The sequence below is a fragment of the Aegilops tauschii genome, chromosome 7 (assembly GCF_002575655.3).
Source record: "Aegilops tauschii subsp. strangulata cultivar AL8/78 chromosome 7, Aet v6.0, whole genome shotgun sequence".
NCBI classification, from domain to species: domain Eukaryota; kingdom Viridiplantae; phylum Streptophyta; class Magnoliopsida; order Poales; family Poaceae; genus Aegilops; species Aegilops tauschii.
Genome location: NC_053041.3, coordinates 177,452,100 through 177,466,467, shown reverse-complemented (window position 1 = coordinate 177,466,467; position 14,368 = coordinate 177,452,100). Strand labels below are relative to the sequence as shown.

At 47.3% G+C, this 14,368-nt stretch overlaps 2 protein-coding genes across 2 annotated transcripts; both read left to right on the top strand.

The window, feature by feature from the left end:
* Positions 1 to 3,968: 3,968 nt before the first annotated feature.
* On the top strand, positions 3,969 to 8,173 carry LOC109770087 (uncharacterized). Its single transcript, XM_020328803.4, has 7 exons — positions 3,969 to 4,425; positions 4,507 to 4,587; positions 4,661 to 4,849; positions 5,412 to 5,582; positions 6,262 to 6,471; positions 6,619 to 6,707; positions 7,071 to 8,173. Exons 1-7 carry the CDS (start codon positions 4,311 to 4,313, stop codon positions 7,893 to 7,895), a joined length of 1,680 nt encoding a protein of 559 aa, XP_020184392.1. The 5' UTR covers positions 3,969 to 4,310; the 3' UTR covers positions 7,896 to 8,173.
* Positions 8,174 to 8,295: 122 nt separating this feature from the next.
* Positions 8,296 to 9,892, top strand: LOC109770093 (uncharacterized). Its single transcript, XM_073503907.1, has 2 exons — positions 8,296 to 8,304; positions 8,657 to 9,892. Exons 1-2 carry the CDS (start codon positions 8,296 to 8,298, stop codon positions 9,890 to 9,892), a joined length of 1,245 nt encoding a protein of 414 aa, XP_073360008.1.
* Positions 9,893 to 14,368: the final 4,476 nt, after the last annotated feature.

The window sequence follows — 14,368 nt, the reverse complement described above, 5'->3', positions numbered from 1 at the left end:
GGGCGCTGCACACGGCTAACAATGTTTGATGTGTGTTCTAGGCACCCCTCCCCACGTATATAAAGGAGGGAGGGGAAGAGAGGCAGCCCTACGCGCGCCCAAGTAGGAGGAATCCTACTTGGGCTCCTAGTCCAAGTCGGCCTCCCCCCTTTCCTTTTACCGGAAGGGGGAGAAGGGAAGAGAGGGGGGGGGAGAAGGAAAGACAATTCGGCCTCCTTCCATGGGGGGGCACCCCTATGTGGGCTGGTGTGCTCCCTCCTAAGGCCTATATGGCCCATATCTTCCCCCGGGGGGTTCCGGTAACCCCCCTGGTACTCCGATATGTACCCGATACATGCCGCAACACTTTCAGTGTCCGAATACTATCATCCAATATATCAATCTTTACCTCTCGACCATTTCGAGACTCCTCATCATGTCCATGATCTCATCCGGGACCTCAAACAACATTCGGTCACCAAATCACATAACTCATATAATATAAATCGCATCGAACGTTAAGCGTGCGGACCCTATGGGTTCGAGAACTATGTAGACTTGACCGAGACTCCTCTCCGGTCAATAACCAATAGCGGAACCTGGATGCTCATATTGGCTCCCACATATTCTACGAAGATCTTTATCGGTCGAACCAACATACGTTATTCCCTTTGTCATCGGTATGTTACTTGCCCGAGATCCGATCGTCGGTATCTTCATACCTAGTTGAATCTCGTTACCAGCAAGTCTATTTACTCATTTCGTAATGCCTCATCCCGTAACTAACGCATTAGTCACATTGCTTGCAAGGCTTCTTATGATGTGCATTATCGAGAGGGCCCAGAGATACCTCTCCGATACTCGGAGTGACAAATCCTAATCTCGATCTATGCCAACCCAACAAACACCTTCGGAGATAGCTGTAGAGCATCTTTATAATCACCCAGTTACATTGTGACGTTTGATAGCACACGAGGTATTCCTCCGGTATCCGGGAGTTGCATAACCTCATAGTCAAAGGAATATGTATAAGTCATGAAGAAAGCAATAGCAATAAAACTTAACAATCATTATGCTAAGCTAACGAATGGGTCTTGTCCATCACATCATTCTCCTAATGATGTGATCCCGTCAATCAAATGACAACACATGTCTATGGTTAGGAAACTTAACCATCTTTGATTAACGAGCTAGTCTAGTAGAGGCTTACTAGAGACACTGTGTTTTGTCTATGTATCCACACATGTATCAAGTTTCCGGTTAATACAATTCTAGCATGAATAATAAATATTTATCATGAAATAAGGAAATATAAATAACAACTTTATTTTTGCCTCTAGGGCATATTTCCTTCAGCATCATTAAGTAAGAGATTGTCGTATGCACCACAGAGTCAGGGCACCTCCAACACTGACCTGCAAATTGGCTCCCGCATCCGTCCGTGGATAGGGGGACCAGTCCACGGATACAAATGCGGGAGCCGACCATCTAACGCTACCCGCATATGTTTCAAACCACATTTCAACACACAACGGAATTTATCAAAGTTCAGATAGAAAATAGCACAATATATAGCCCCTTTTGCTCCTTCGTACAAAATCCACGGATACGACCAACCACGCATCGACAACAACTCATCCTCCATGCTCGAGTACCCCACCATCCTTCGTACTCTACAAAAAAACAGGAAGTTCGAAAATAGGCTCAATGGCATTTGGCTGAACACCTGTCGGGCGTGTTGAGCGCCATGGGCGTCATTGACAAGGGGGTGGAGGTACCTGGCTGTGGACAGATCCTAGGTGGACGACGCCGTAGTTCAAGGCGAGCGGGCACGTGGTTGCTGGTTGCAGACGTCCAACAATGCCTGGGTGGCAGCCAGAGAGGTACATCGGTGGCATCGAAGGAAGAGGGCACGAATGCAAAGCAAGGGGGTTAGGGGCGGAGTGGAAAAAATGGGACCAAGAGGAGGATTTGAGTGGGCCGAGGGTGTCGGTGTCCTACGTGGCTACTGTCCGGAGACCCGCACCCCCAACTTTGCTTCCAATTTGCGGGAAAAAGTGCGTCTGAAATGGTCGACGGTCCAATACAGGCTCGCGTTGGGTGGTAAAACACGTCAAGACGCGCGGTTTGGACGGATGCGGGCGGTTTGAGGGTCCGCTTTGGAGATGCCCTTACACCTTGTTACATGCCTCCAATGGGTGGAAGAGAACGAGCACTCCAGTGGGTGGAAGGAAATGAGCAAGATCCAATAAAATTCTACTCTATGTTCCGAATGAGAAGGTTGGTGTTTCACCCATTACATGATATGTTGTTGAGAAGTATGGGCTTAAGTCAACTTGCAACATATCATCCGAAAAAGCATTGACTCCTTTTTATGGACTTTGGGGATAAGGCGGGCCACTAATAATACCACAGGCTGGTTTATACATAGTCATTCTGTCATCACAAAAAGTTCCATCAGATTTTGGAGTGTGTAGACTGCATTGCCGGTAATTACATTAGACCAATTGATCCTTCTTTCTTTGAACGTCACCCCATACTTAGAAGAGCCAAGTTTTGGCCTCATTTCAAAATTTCTTTTTGAGCCATAGATGGAACACACATTCAAGTGGTTGTGCCCAAGGAGTTGAAGCCCCAACATAGGAATATGAAAGGTTATACAAGTGAAAATGGCATGGGAGTGCATGATTTCGACATGAGGTTCATTTTTATTTTCCTGGATGGCTGATTTGTTCACGACATACATTTATGGAGCGATGCTATAGTTTGTTATGATCATTTTCCACAACCCACCACGAGTAATCTCTTATATATATTCTCTTGTACATAATGCTATGTTGTACATTCGTAATGTACTTATTGTAGATAAATACTACCTTATGGACTCCATATATCAAACATAGTTGGATAGTTGGATATGTAGCAAGAGTATCATGTACCAGAGTTACAACAACACCCTCCGAGGGGGAGATTCGAGACATTCAAGCATCGCCATTCTTCTTTGTGAAAGGTTCTCAAAAGATCATTTGATGTTCACAAGATGAAATGGCGAGTTCTCCTAGGCATAGCACGGTACGAAACAAGAGACCCAAAAGATGATCGTCAGTGTATGCATATGTTTCCACAATTGCATTCGTGATAGCAAGCTACATGATGAGTATTTTGACAGGTTTGACTATCATGCGTAGGTGCAAGTTCCATTGACGTGTACATGCATCAACGCTCTACCATCAGAAGATAATAGTATCATGGCTGCAACACGTGAGGCTATTAAATGTCAGTCTAGTACCTTGGGATTAGTCCTTCTCTTTGTAGTTTACCCCCTTTTGTTATGAAGGAAACTTTACTACATTTTTAGTTGTAATAATTAGCATTTTATGATATTCGTAAATCGCTTTCATGCTCATATTCGACGAAAAACTGTTGGAAACAACCAGACAATTTAGCACACTGTTTTAGTACAAGGGTATTACAAATATTTTAGCACACAACTCATACTACAATCTCGGAAAAGAAGTGGATGGCTAATTTTGTGGACAATTCCCCAAAATTTAATTCTGGATAATTAGGGGCTGGAAAAAAATGGCCAAACAAGGGGCTTCAGTAGGGTTTTAGATGGAGCCGATTTCCTAAACAAACCATGAAGAAATGTTTGAGGGTCGTGCCCAAGTAAACCTAGGCAAGGCATGGGAGCCAGCCTCATGAATCGAACCTGAAGCCCAACACTCGAATCAACTCAAAAATAGGGTTTCTACAAAAATACAACTATAGTGATGTATTCATATACGAATAAAATAGTTTTATTTTGATTAAATACAAAAGGTGCACTATTTCTTTATTTTGGAGCAGGCCGGGTCGGGCTCAGGCTTTGGGTTCACAGCCCGACCCAACACATGTCCAGGGGCCGGCCTGTTTGAGCTTCGATGAAAATGCTCCACGGCCCGAAACATAGGAAACCCAAAAGAAAGGCAACAAGACGGGCGAGCAGCAGTGTACCAGAGGCGGCAGCCATAGCACAGCAGCGAGCTCCACCACCACTCTGTTGTCTCTTCCACTTCCACTCTCTGTCCTCTCTCTCTCTCTCTCCCTCTGATCTCTGCCCGCCCCTCTTCTTTTCTTGCCTTTTTTTGGCGGAGAGCGAGAACTGCAGGTCCCCCCAAAAGAGGTCTGGATCCTTTGGTGTTTTCTCAACCTTCTTTACCTGTCCTCAAATGGCCGCCTCCCCCTCCTCACATCCCCCCTAGTCCCCTCCCCCATCTCCCTGCCTCCCCTGCTAGCTCTGCCGCTTCTTGGCTCTTTGCTCCACGGGAGGAGCACGTGAGCAGTACGCGATGGAGGCCAGGGCGGCGTCGGCGGCGAGCGCGAGGGGCGTGGCGGCGCTCCTCGTCGCCGCCCTCCTGCTCGGCGCCCCCGTCTCCGCCTCGGCCGCGTCCTCGTACCCCGCAAGTGAGCGAGCTCGGCTCTTGGTTTTTCAAGTTTTTTGCTTTGGTTTCTCCCGGCTGATTGGTTGGTGCCCGTCGGCGGCAGAGGTTCTGGGCGGGCTCCTGACCAGCACGGCGACGGCGGTGGCCAAGAAGCTCTGGTCGCTCAAATCGACCGCCAGGACGGGTAATCGGTGCGTTTCTTTCCCGGGGTTTCCGCGTTTCGGTTTCCTCAACGGAATCTTTGTGTCTGTCGGCAGCGACGGCGGCGGCGGCGTCCGGGAGGTCGATGGTGAAGTACGAGGGCGGGTACGCGGTGGAGACGGTGTTCGACGGCAGCAGTCTGGGGATCGAGCCGCACTCCGTCGAGCTCACCCCCGCCGGCGACCTGCTCCTGCTCGACTCCATGAACAGCAACCTCTATAGGGTCCAGCTGCCCTTGTCCCGATGTGAGCATGCCCCCATACTTCCAACTGCTTCTTCCTGTCCTTTTCAGGCTTTGCTGCTATATATTGGTATTAGTAGTACCAGTCATCATGGGTTTCTGCTAAATATGGTTGTTAACTAAATGATGTGGGCTTGTTTGGGTGGTTGGTCAGGGGTGATGTGTGATGGTTGCATGCTGAATTTTGAGGGCTTTGGTCAGGCATGTTTCTTGATTGCGATATGTTTGTTAGTTTATTATAGTTTGCAATTATGAGTTCCTGAGGAGATAGTGATGTGTTACGGGCCTGGTCACTTTCACTTCCCCTGTTTAGAAGTTTTACACACACGGCAAGTATTTGCCTGAACATTTTGTAGCGAAATATAGTATGATTTGTTGGCCACAGTTATTATCAAAATCTTCCATGTCTGATGTGAAGATCTGTCATTCCAGCTTTGGTATGCAAACACGTCCTATGTATTTTCTGTTCTGAAGTGATGAACTCTGTGTCTTTCTCTGTGGTAGCTACTGTTCAGCTTATATACTATTTTCCGTTGCATCTCTTGAAAATGGTTCAAACCATGCAGATAGCAGGCCGAAGCTTGTCGCTGGTTCGCTTGAAGGATTATCTGGTCATGTTGATGGTAGGCTCCGAGAGGCCAAGCTGAACCACCCTAAGGGATTTACAGTCGACGACAGGGGCAACATTTATGTTGCAGACGCTATGAACATGGCGATAAGAAAGATCAGTGATACAGGTAAGCTAAAATTTCTTATTGTAGGGTCTGTTCACATGATATTTGTAATGCCCTAGCAACCCATGTTTGATCTTTGTTTTCGATTGAGCTTCTGCGGTAATTTTTCTTAGCACTTGTGTCCAAAAGTTGCATTTGGGATAAGGTAAGCTGTAAGAGTGGATGCGGAGATCAAACACACAGGCTTAAATGTTATAACAGGTAATGTATCTAGAGTCTAATTGTAGCTGAATTACCCTGCAAGTAAGTGAGCTCGGTTCTTGGTTTCTGAAGTTTTGCTTTGGTTTCTTGCGGCTGATTGGTGCCCATCAGTAGTCCTTGACATCAGTAGTTCTTGACATCAGCAGTCCTTGACATCATAATTGCTCAATCAGATTGTATGTGTTTTGAGTGTGTTCAATTAAACCAAGGGGTTTCATGGGCAAAACATCTATATATTTTTATGATAAATATCATATGGTGCTGATATGATTGCTTCGAGTTTGCCCAGCCATTTTAACTTCACAATTTGTACTTTTCAAATTGTTTTTATGTACAGATCTTTGGGCTTTATTCAGTTTGGCTGCAGATTTTTTTTTTTTTGTGGATCTTGAAGAAACATCTAGAATAAATGTCCTTGTCTCCTTATGAATTTGTAAGTGGTAATGAGGAGATTCATGACAGGGTGAGCAATAATGTGTAGGGGTCACAACCATTGCTGGGGGAAAATCAATGAGAGGTGGACACATGGATGGACCCAGCGACGATGCAAAATTTTCAACAGATTTTGAAATCCGCTATGTCAGCAGCAGCTGCTCCCTCTTGGTCATTGACAGAGGAAACCAGGCAATTCGGGAGATTCCGCTCCAGCCTGATGACTGTGAATATCAGGATGAAGCTGGTTTCCCTCTAGGTACATTCCATTAACCTTTCCAATAGTACTATCTCACCAACGAATACTATTCTTGTCTGAAGCCATATTATCATGAATTCGCTGCTCACAAGTAAGTTCCACTAAAACCACAATCACTAATTACTTCAGTTTAAATGCTTATTACAGGTGTTGCCTTGCTTTTTGCTGCTGGTTTCTTTGGTTACATGCTTGCGTTGCTCCAGCGCCGTGTTTTAGGAATGGTCTCAGCAACAGAGGTAATTTTGCCAAACTGTTTTTGTTATTCTGAGGAAAACATCATGCACACTTGCTGGCAGCATGGCTTGGTAAGTAGGGCAGGGTCTATACTGGACCATGGTTCCACATCAGCAGGCCATCTCATGAATATGTTACAGTCAGCCTTTGGTCACGTAGATGTGGTGTCCATCGTCCTTTTGCCCACAGCCTGTTCACCCATTCATCAGTGGTGCTATGAATTCACTTTATTATCCCTCAAGAGCGAGCCTAGCTAGATCATTACTAAAGTAAAAGGCAGAGTCCATACATATTCTTCAGAACTGCTTTATTTATGCAGCAAATTTACAGTGACCTTCTTGGTAACTGAAATTTCAACCATGCAGGAACCTCAGACGCCTCCAAGACCCAGCAATGCAAGCATCCCTCCGTACCAGCCATACCAACCATACCAGCAGCCATTCAAGCCTTCGTTTGGCCCGCCGCTGATCCCAAATGAAGACGAAGCTGAAGAGGGATTCTTCACCTCAGTGGGCAAGCTCATGGGAGGAGCAAAATCATCCGTGGCAGACATGTTCTCCCGAAAGAAGCGCCCCGCAAGACAGCACCATCAGCAGCACCAGCAGAGAAGGGCCAGTCCTTGGCCAGTGCAAGAAAGCTACGCCATCCCGCACGGGGAAACGCCTCCACCGCTGGACTCGAGAGGGCCAACCCCTCAGAAGAACTACGCCTTCGTGACGACGGAGCCTGAGAAGGCTCACCACGTCCGCCACGGGCAGCCTTATCTCGGCGGCTGGGACGCACGCGGTCCTCAACCGCCGCCAGAGCAGCAGCAAGTGTATCCCCACCACCACCACCAGCAGCTGCAGCAGCACAGACAGCAGCTGGAGCAACAGGTGTACCGGCAGCAGCACAGGCAACCGCCGGAGCAGCAGGCGTACCACCTGCAGCAGCAGCACCAGCAGAGGCGGCAGCCGGAGCAGCAGATGTACCAGCTGCAGCAGCACAGGCAGTACTCCTCCGGGCCGCAGACGTTCTACGAGCAGAGCTGCGAGACGACGAACGAGGTGGTGTTCGGCGCGGTGCAGGAGGTGGACAGCAAGCGGCGCATGGTGGAGATCAAGGCCGTCAACTACGGCGACACCTTCTACGAGCAGTACGGGATGCGCTACCGCAACAACTACATCGGCTACAACAGCAACAACTACTGACTGACGATCCACCCTTCCATATGACACTATCCTTTTCCGTTTCTTATATCCCTTGTCCTCCTCGTTCCTCAAGCGCTCAAGGAATGTAACGGGAGAAAAGAGGAAGTAGAAATCAGTAGTCTCATGCCTTAGATTGTGCAACGGAAGAGCTGAGGTTTTGGTAGTGTACCCTGATGAATGATGATCATAGATTTCTGGCATTTCTTTATGTATGTATAGCACTCAAGTCTCAACTGCTTTGATAAGTAGTAGTATGGGCTGGGCTGGTCTTGATGATACATTCCTAGCATGGCTGGGTGACTACCAAGTACCAGTTCCAGGCCACTTGACTCCATTCTGACTGGAAGACATGGAGTGAATCCTGCATTGGTGAATAGGCATCACACAGGCCGGTGCTGCCATGGCCGACGTTAATTGCGCACGCAGTTGGACAGGGGCCAACAATTTCTCTCTGAGGCCGGTGTTGCCATGGATGAAAAGAATAGGACTTGTACTACCCAAAATCAAGAATTACGATCGGCACGGAATCTATTCTCTACATTTTCAGCACCGCATCATCATCGGATTGACGGGAATTTTCAGAAAACTAAAGCAAACGGGAACGCCAAGTTTCAGATAACTGACGGGAAACTGGGGACATAGTCGGATTCAGAGAAAGGAAATCTGACGCGTCCTCCATCGCCTAGTGCAGCGTCTTTAAATATCAACAAGTTCATAACATCTTGGCGTCCCACAAGCCACAACACCTTCCGATCCCGCAGGCAAACCTCGCCAAAATCCCAATCGCCCGCCCGCCCTCCCTCGATCGACATCACCCTTTCCCCCGCAGTAGAACCCTAGCGGCAGATCGGGCAGCCGCCGGCCGGGATGGAGGGGCTCGACGTCGACGACGTCGGCTGAGCCCTACGGAAGTGGAGGCCGTCACCTACTACCTGCCACGCCTCATCTCCGGCCAGACGCTGCACGGCGCCGACAAGCTCATCCACCGCGTCGAAATCTCCGGCTGCGAGCCCAAGGATCTGGCCGCCCGATACGCGCCCGCGCCGCAGGCCGTGAGCAGCGGCGACCGGTTCTTCTTCACCACGTGCAAGAGCAAGAACGGGAGCAGGCTCCAGAGCGTGCGCGGCGCCGGCGCCGGCACCTGGACCATCCAGAAGACCACGGAGATTTGCCACGCGGGAGTCAAGGTCGGTGAGGTCAAGAACCTCTCCTTCAAGAAGAAGGGCAAGTCGACAGGCTGGGTCATGGAAGAGTACCGGTGCCTGCTGCCGGAGGCCACCGTCAGCGACGGGGTGAAGGTGTTCTGCAAGATGCACTTGGCTCAGCATGCCCCTGACGCGGCCCGGCAGGAATCGGAGGCGTACAAGCTTCAGCAACAGCAACCAGAGGCCGTGACCCGGAGCACGCACGCGCAGAAGAGGCCAGCGCCCGCTGCCGCCGCCGATCCTCATCCGCCGCGCCACAAGAAGAGGATGCGCGGTGCCGTCCCCGTCCCGCCACCTGCCACATCGTCGTTCACCGCTGCAGCACCGGTTTTCTTGCCGGATGAGTCCGTACCTGAAGCTGACGACGACACGGTCCGGTTCTGTTGCACAATCGATGAGCTTCTCGGGTCACAAGTGGAGGAAAATCTCCCGGTCGGAGCTACTAACAGCATCGAACAGAATTACTACTTGGAACCAGAGGGGCCGCAAAAGCTTTTCGCTGATGCTGCAGAAGAAATCGTCCCGCTCGAAGCTGACGAGCTGGAGTTCCTTAGGGCTATACTCGATGAAGGAGCAGAAGAGCAGGAGCGGGAGGCTGTCTCGACGAACGAAAAGTCATCCATTGTCCAAGACGTGGGGACTTCCAAGCCGCCGCCGATCATCTTCCATGATCCATTTGAAGCAGCGTGGAAGGCTGAAGAGGCGCTCGAGAAGGAGAAGAGGTGCAATGCCGCGGCCAATCTTCACGCTGGAGGGCACAGCAACTTCTTCTCGCCTGCAAGTGTCTACTAAGTCCGATGTTGAAATTGTTTTCAAAGTGTATACGAGGATACTCACTGGCTGATGTATTAGTTCGTCCATGTACGATCGCCACGGATGTACCTCTGAGCAATTTGCTCCACTTGTTCATGCAAGCTAAAACTGTTGCTCTACTTCTTGCTCTGTGAGTGCAATGGTACTTCTGTTCTGCTTTGAGATATATACTACTCCTGTGAGTATAATCTTGTTTTTCGTGTATTGGGCTGGAATATGCTTCGAGATACTACTCCTGCAGTTCTGATCCCATGGAGAATTTATAAGCTATGTGTCAGTGGTACAATCTAGTTTTATGGACATATATCTAGTTGACAATGAACTATAACGTACTAAAACAAAGGTTGATGCAGAATCAGCATGAAGTAATCTATTACATACTACATCATGTGGATGGATTTACATTGAGAGAAAAGGGGATTAGAATGTTATTGATACGAAATCAGGCTACCATAGGCGTTTAGTCGAGTGATACACATCACCATTTTCTGTAGCTGTGTTCTCCACGCCATAACGCACCACAGTTTGTTTTCATCAGTTGCTCAAGCCACCAGTTAGCCGCCCCTATTTTTGTCAGCCTAGTGATGAGTTTTCCATTCCTTGTGCAACTGACAGTAATTGTAATTATATCTTGTTGCAGTGTCATACTAGTTATTTGGCATATTACGTCGCAGTAGTGATCATATGAAAAATTGCTTTGTCGGTGCTGACAAGACTGCTGAGCTATTTAATCGTATTTTTATGATTTATGTATCAGCTGCTCAACTGGTACTATCCTCTGATACATCAATATCAAGAAATGATCTGAACCATCAAGCTACCGGTTGAAAAAGAAAAACAAGAGCCAATATTCTCGCTGTGGGAACTACTCCCTCCTGTAGGAAATCTATAAGGTGTTAATTTATTATCCAAGTTTGAAGTACAATATTACAAATCACAATCACAAGAAGGTACTTTTGGAAAAACATAACCTTATTGTGCCTCAACATAATCCACATATTCTCAGATTAGTTGTTGGTCAAATTTAAACTTGGATGGCCAAACTACGGCCTACATTTCCAAACAGTGAAGGACATTGATGGTTTATACTGCAACTAGTCATTAACTTTCATCGTTGAAAATTTGTAAAGATCAGTAGGATTGCCTACTCACCGGGGCATCCATCAGAGTTGCAGTCCTCTGGCCAACCGTGTGACGAGGATGGTCCCTCCTGGGATCCGACTGCGCGAAGCCAGCCGGTCACGAGACCGTGAGATGAGCTCATTCTGTGCGACCCCCGTCTTTAGGAAGGTGGATAGTTGTCGCATGCCGTCTGCGACGGCCCCGTTAGCAGGCTGCTAGATATCATCAGCCAGCTTGGTGATACGTCTTTAATGTATCTATAATTTTTTATTGTTCCATGTAATATTATACTGTTTTGGACATTAATAGGCTTTATTATACACTTTTATATTATTTTTTGGACTAATCTATTAACCAGAGGCCTAGCCCAGAATTGCTGTTTTTTGGCCTATTTCAGAGTTTCGCAGAAAAAAAATATCAAACGGAGTCCAAACGGAATGAAACCTTCGGGAACGTGATTTTCGGAACGAACGTGATCCAGAGGACTTGGACCCTATGTCAAGACATCAACCAGGAGGGCACGAGGTAGGGGGCGCGCCTACCCCCTGGGCGCGCCCTCCACCCTCGTGGGCCCCACGTTGCTCCACCGACGTACTTCTTCCTCCTATATATACCTACGTACCCCCAAACTACCAGATACGGAGCCAAAAACCTAATTCCACCGCCGCAACCTTCTGTACCCGTGAGACCCCATCTTGGGGCCTTTTTCGGAGCTCCGCCGGAGGGGGCATCAATCACGGAGGGCTTCTACATCAACACCATAGCCTCTCCGGTGATGTGTCAGTAGTTTACCTCAGACCTTCGGATCCATAGTTATTAGCTAGATGTGTAGCAACCAGACCTCAAACAGTCTAGTCAGTGTCATCCCTGAATCGGTAATGCTGACACGCACAGTACTCGAAGGATTTATAACAGAGTAGCAATCACACACTTATTACATCGAATAGTCTCAAGAGAGACTTATTACAATAAATATGGCTTAAGGCCTCTAAATACGATAACAGCGGAAGGCTTGGAAGATAAAGTGAGTCCATCAACTCCAACGGCATCATTGAGTATAAGACCACGACCTATGGCACCTTACTCGTCGTCTGAAAAGTCTGCAACATGAACGTTGGAGCCCGAAAACGGGTCAGCACATGGAATATGCTGGCAATGTAACACATAGAGAGTAATGAGCAGAATAATGCTAACACTACATGCATATTTGGCTGGTGGAAAGCTCTATGGTTATAATTTTGCAAAAAGCCAATTTTTCCCTACAACAAAGGAATAAATTTTATTTAACTATTATGGTGGTTGTTAAACATTGAGAAGGTTCAGCCAACTCAACCCCAATTAAGCAATCTTCATTAAACCCAACAAATTTAATTAAGTAACATGATGAGATTCACATGATAATCCAAGAACTAGATACTCAAGATGTCCATAACTGGGGACACGGCTAACCATGATTAGATTGTACACTCTGCAGAGGTTTGCGCACTTTTCCCCACAAGACTCGATCTCCTCCGTTTGATTTCTCGCACTACATGGTGTTTGAGAAACGGATGACCGAGACACAGTTTTTCAGAAGCGTTAGCACCTTACGATGGGTAGACAGTTACACCTACTTTCCCCTACATCTGCTAGTCTACCACTGTAAGAGTTCACACGACTTAATCAACTATGCTAGAGCCCATAATAGCTTGTGGCTGCACACGGAAGTTTCTAGCATGAATAATCTCATGATCCCTTTGAGCCTGGGTGGCGGTCCATAGGAGAATCACACGGTACCCCGGGATTTCCAAAAAATAGGCAACGCTGGGTTCCCCAGGTGCCTCAATCCACCCAGATGTGTATTTAAGTAGCCACCTTAAGTTGAACCATTAATTAACATCCTCACATCTGTCATGTAATCACTCAAACCCAATCCACGTCTACTAGCATAGCATAGCAATATAAGCAACGTAGAAGTAACTCCCAAAGGTTTGATAATAAACAGGGCAATAGGTACTACCTCATCTACTTCCCAAAACCCACGTATTAAACAGTTCCTAACCATGCAATAGTTTGAGTGTTGGGTGGTAAAGAGGTATGATCAAAGTGTTACTTGCCTTGCTGATGATCCGTGAAACCTAGAGACTCGTAGTAGCACGCTTCCCACTCCGGGTACTCTATCGCAAACAAACAATACATACATAAGCAATCAAGCAAGGGTGCACGGGTAAAACTCAAATAAGAGATCTAACCAGAAAGTTCAACTTAAGAACTCCGGTTTGCAAAAAGAATCAAATCGAACGAAGCAACGAAACTCAAACTGCGAAAGAAACAATCTCCGTTTACTAATCTGGACTTAAGTCAAATTTTACAGTAGCAAAAACTTGTTTAAGTTGGTTAAAAAGAAAGAGGGTTTTGAGACGAAACTCTAGGCGCTTGAATTGCCTGATTCCGATAAACGAGCGAAAAGTTATACTAAAACGAAAATCGGATTAGAAATCGCGATCGAAAATATTCGCGAAAAATCCGAGAAAAAGAAAAACTGACGAACAGGCTAACGAACGAACGTTCGCTGTCTGCGGTTAAACGACGAAAACCGTTCGTTAAAACGAACGTACGACCGCAAAATAACTAAACCGGAAAAACCGAACCGATCTATAAAAAAATAAACCGCGGTTTTTATAAAAAAACCGGGCGGTTTTCTGAAGAAAACCGCCGCCGGCGGCGGCGGATGGCGGTTCCTGCGGTGAGGGGGATCGGCGGCGGGGTGGCGGAACGGGGCGGCGGCGGCTCCGGCGCGGGTCTCTGGCGGCGACGGTGGGACTCGGCGGCGGCGGCGGTTCGCGGCGGCTGGGTCGGGCTAGAGTTAGGGTTTAGGTGGCGGCGGGCTTCGGTGGGCTAGGGGGCTCGGGGCGGCGCTATTTAAGAGGGCCGGCTGGGCGGAGTCCTGGCCGGTTACGGCCCGAGTCGGTTTGACTTTTTCTTTTTTTTAAACAATTTGGACGTGCAGAAAAAGAAAGAAAAGAAATACTAAACGGACTCCAAAAATCCCGAAATAAATTTTCCCCGTCCTCTAAAAATAAGCCGGACAAGATGAACATTTATTTGGGCCTAAAATGCAATTTTGAGAAACGCATATTTTTCCTAGGCAAATAGAATAGAAATAAAATATGAATAAAATCAAATATTTGTTTTTAATATTTTTCCTCCAATATTTCATTATTTTTGGAGAAGTCATATTATCCCCTCTCATGTATTTTGATATGAAATATTTTCGGAGAGAAAATAAATAAAACAAAAGATCCTCGTTTCGATATTTGATAAAATTCAAATATGAAAATCGTGAAATCCCCA

Coding starts and splice junctions, on each gene's coding strand:
- LOC109770087 (XM_020328803.4), top strand. CDS start 4,311: ATGGAGGCCAGGGCGGCGTCGGCGGCGAGCGCGAGGGGCGTGGCGGCG. Junction 4,426..4,506: donor CGCGTCCTCGTACCCCGCAA/GTGAGCGAGCTC, acceptor CGTCGGCGGCAG/AGGTTCTGGGCGGGCTCCTG. Junction 4,588..4,660: donor CAAATCGACCGCCAGGACGG/GTAATCGGTGCG, acceptor GTCTGTCGGCAG/CGACGGCGGCGGCGGCGTCC.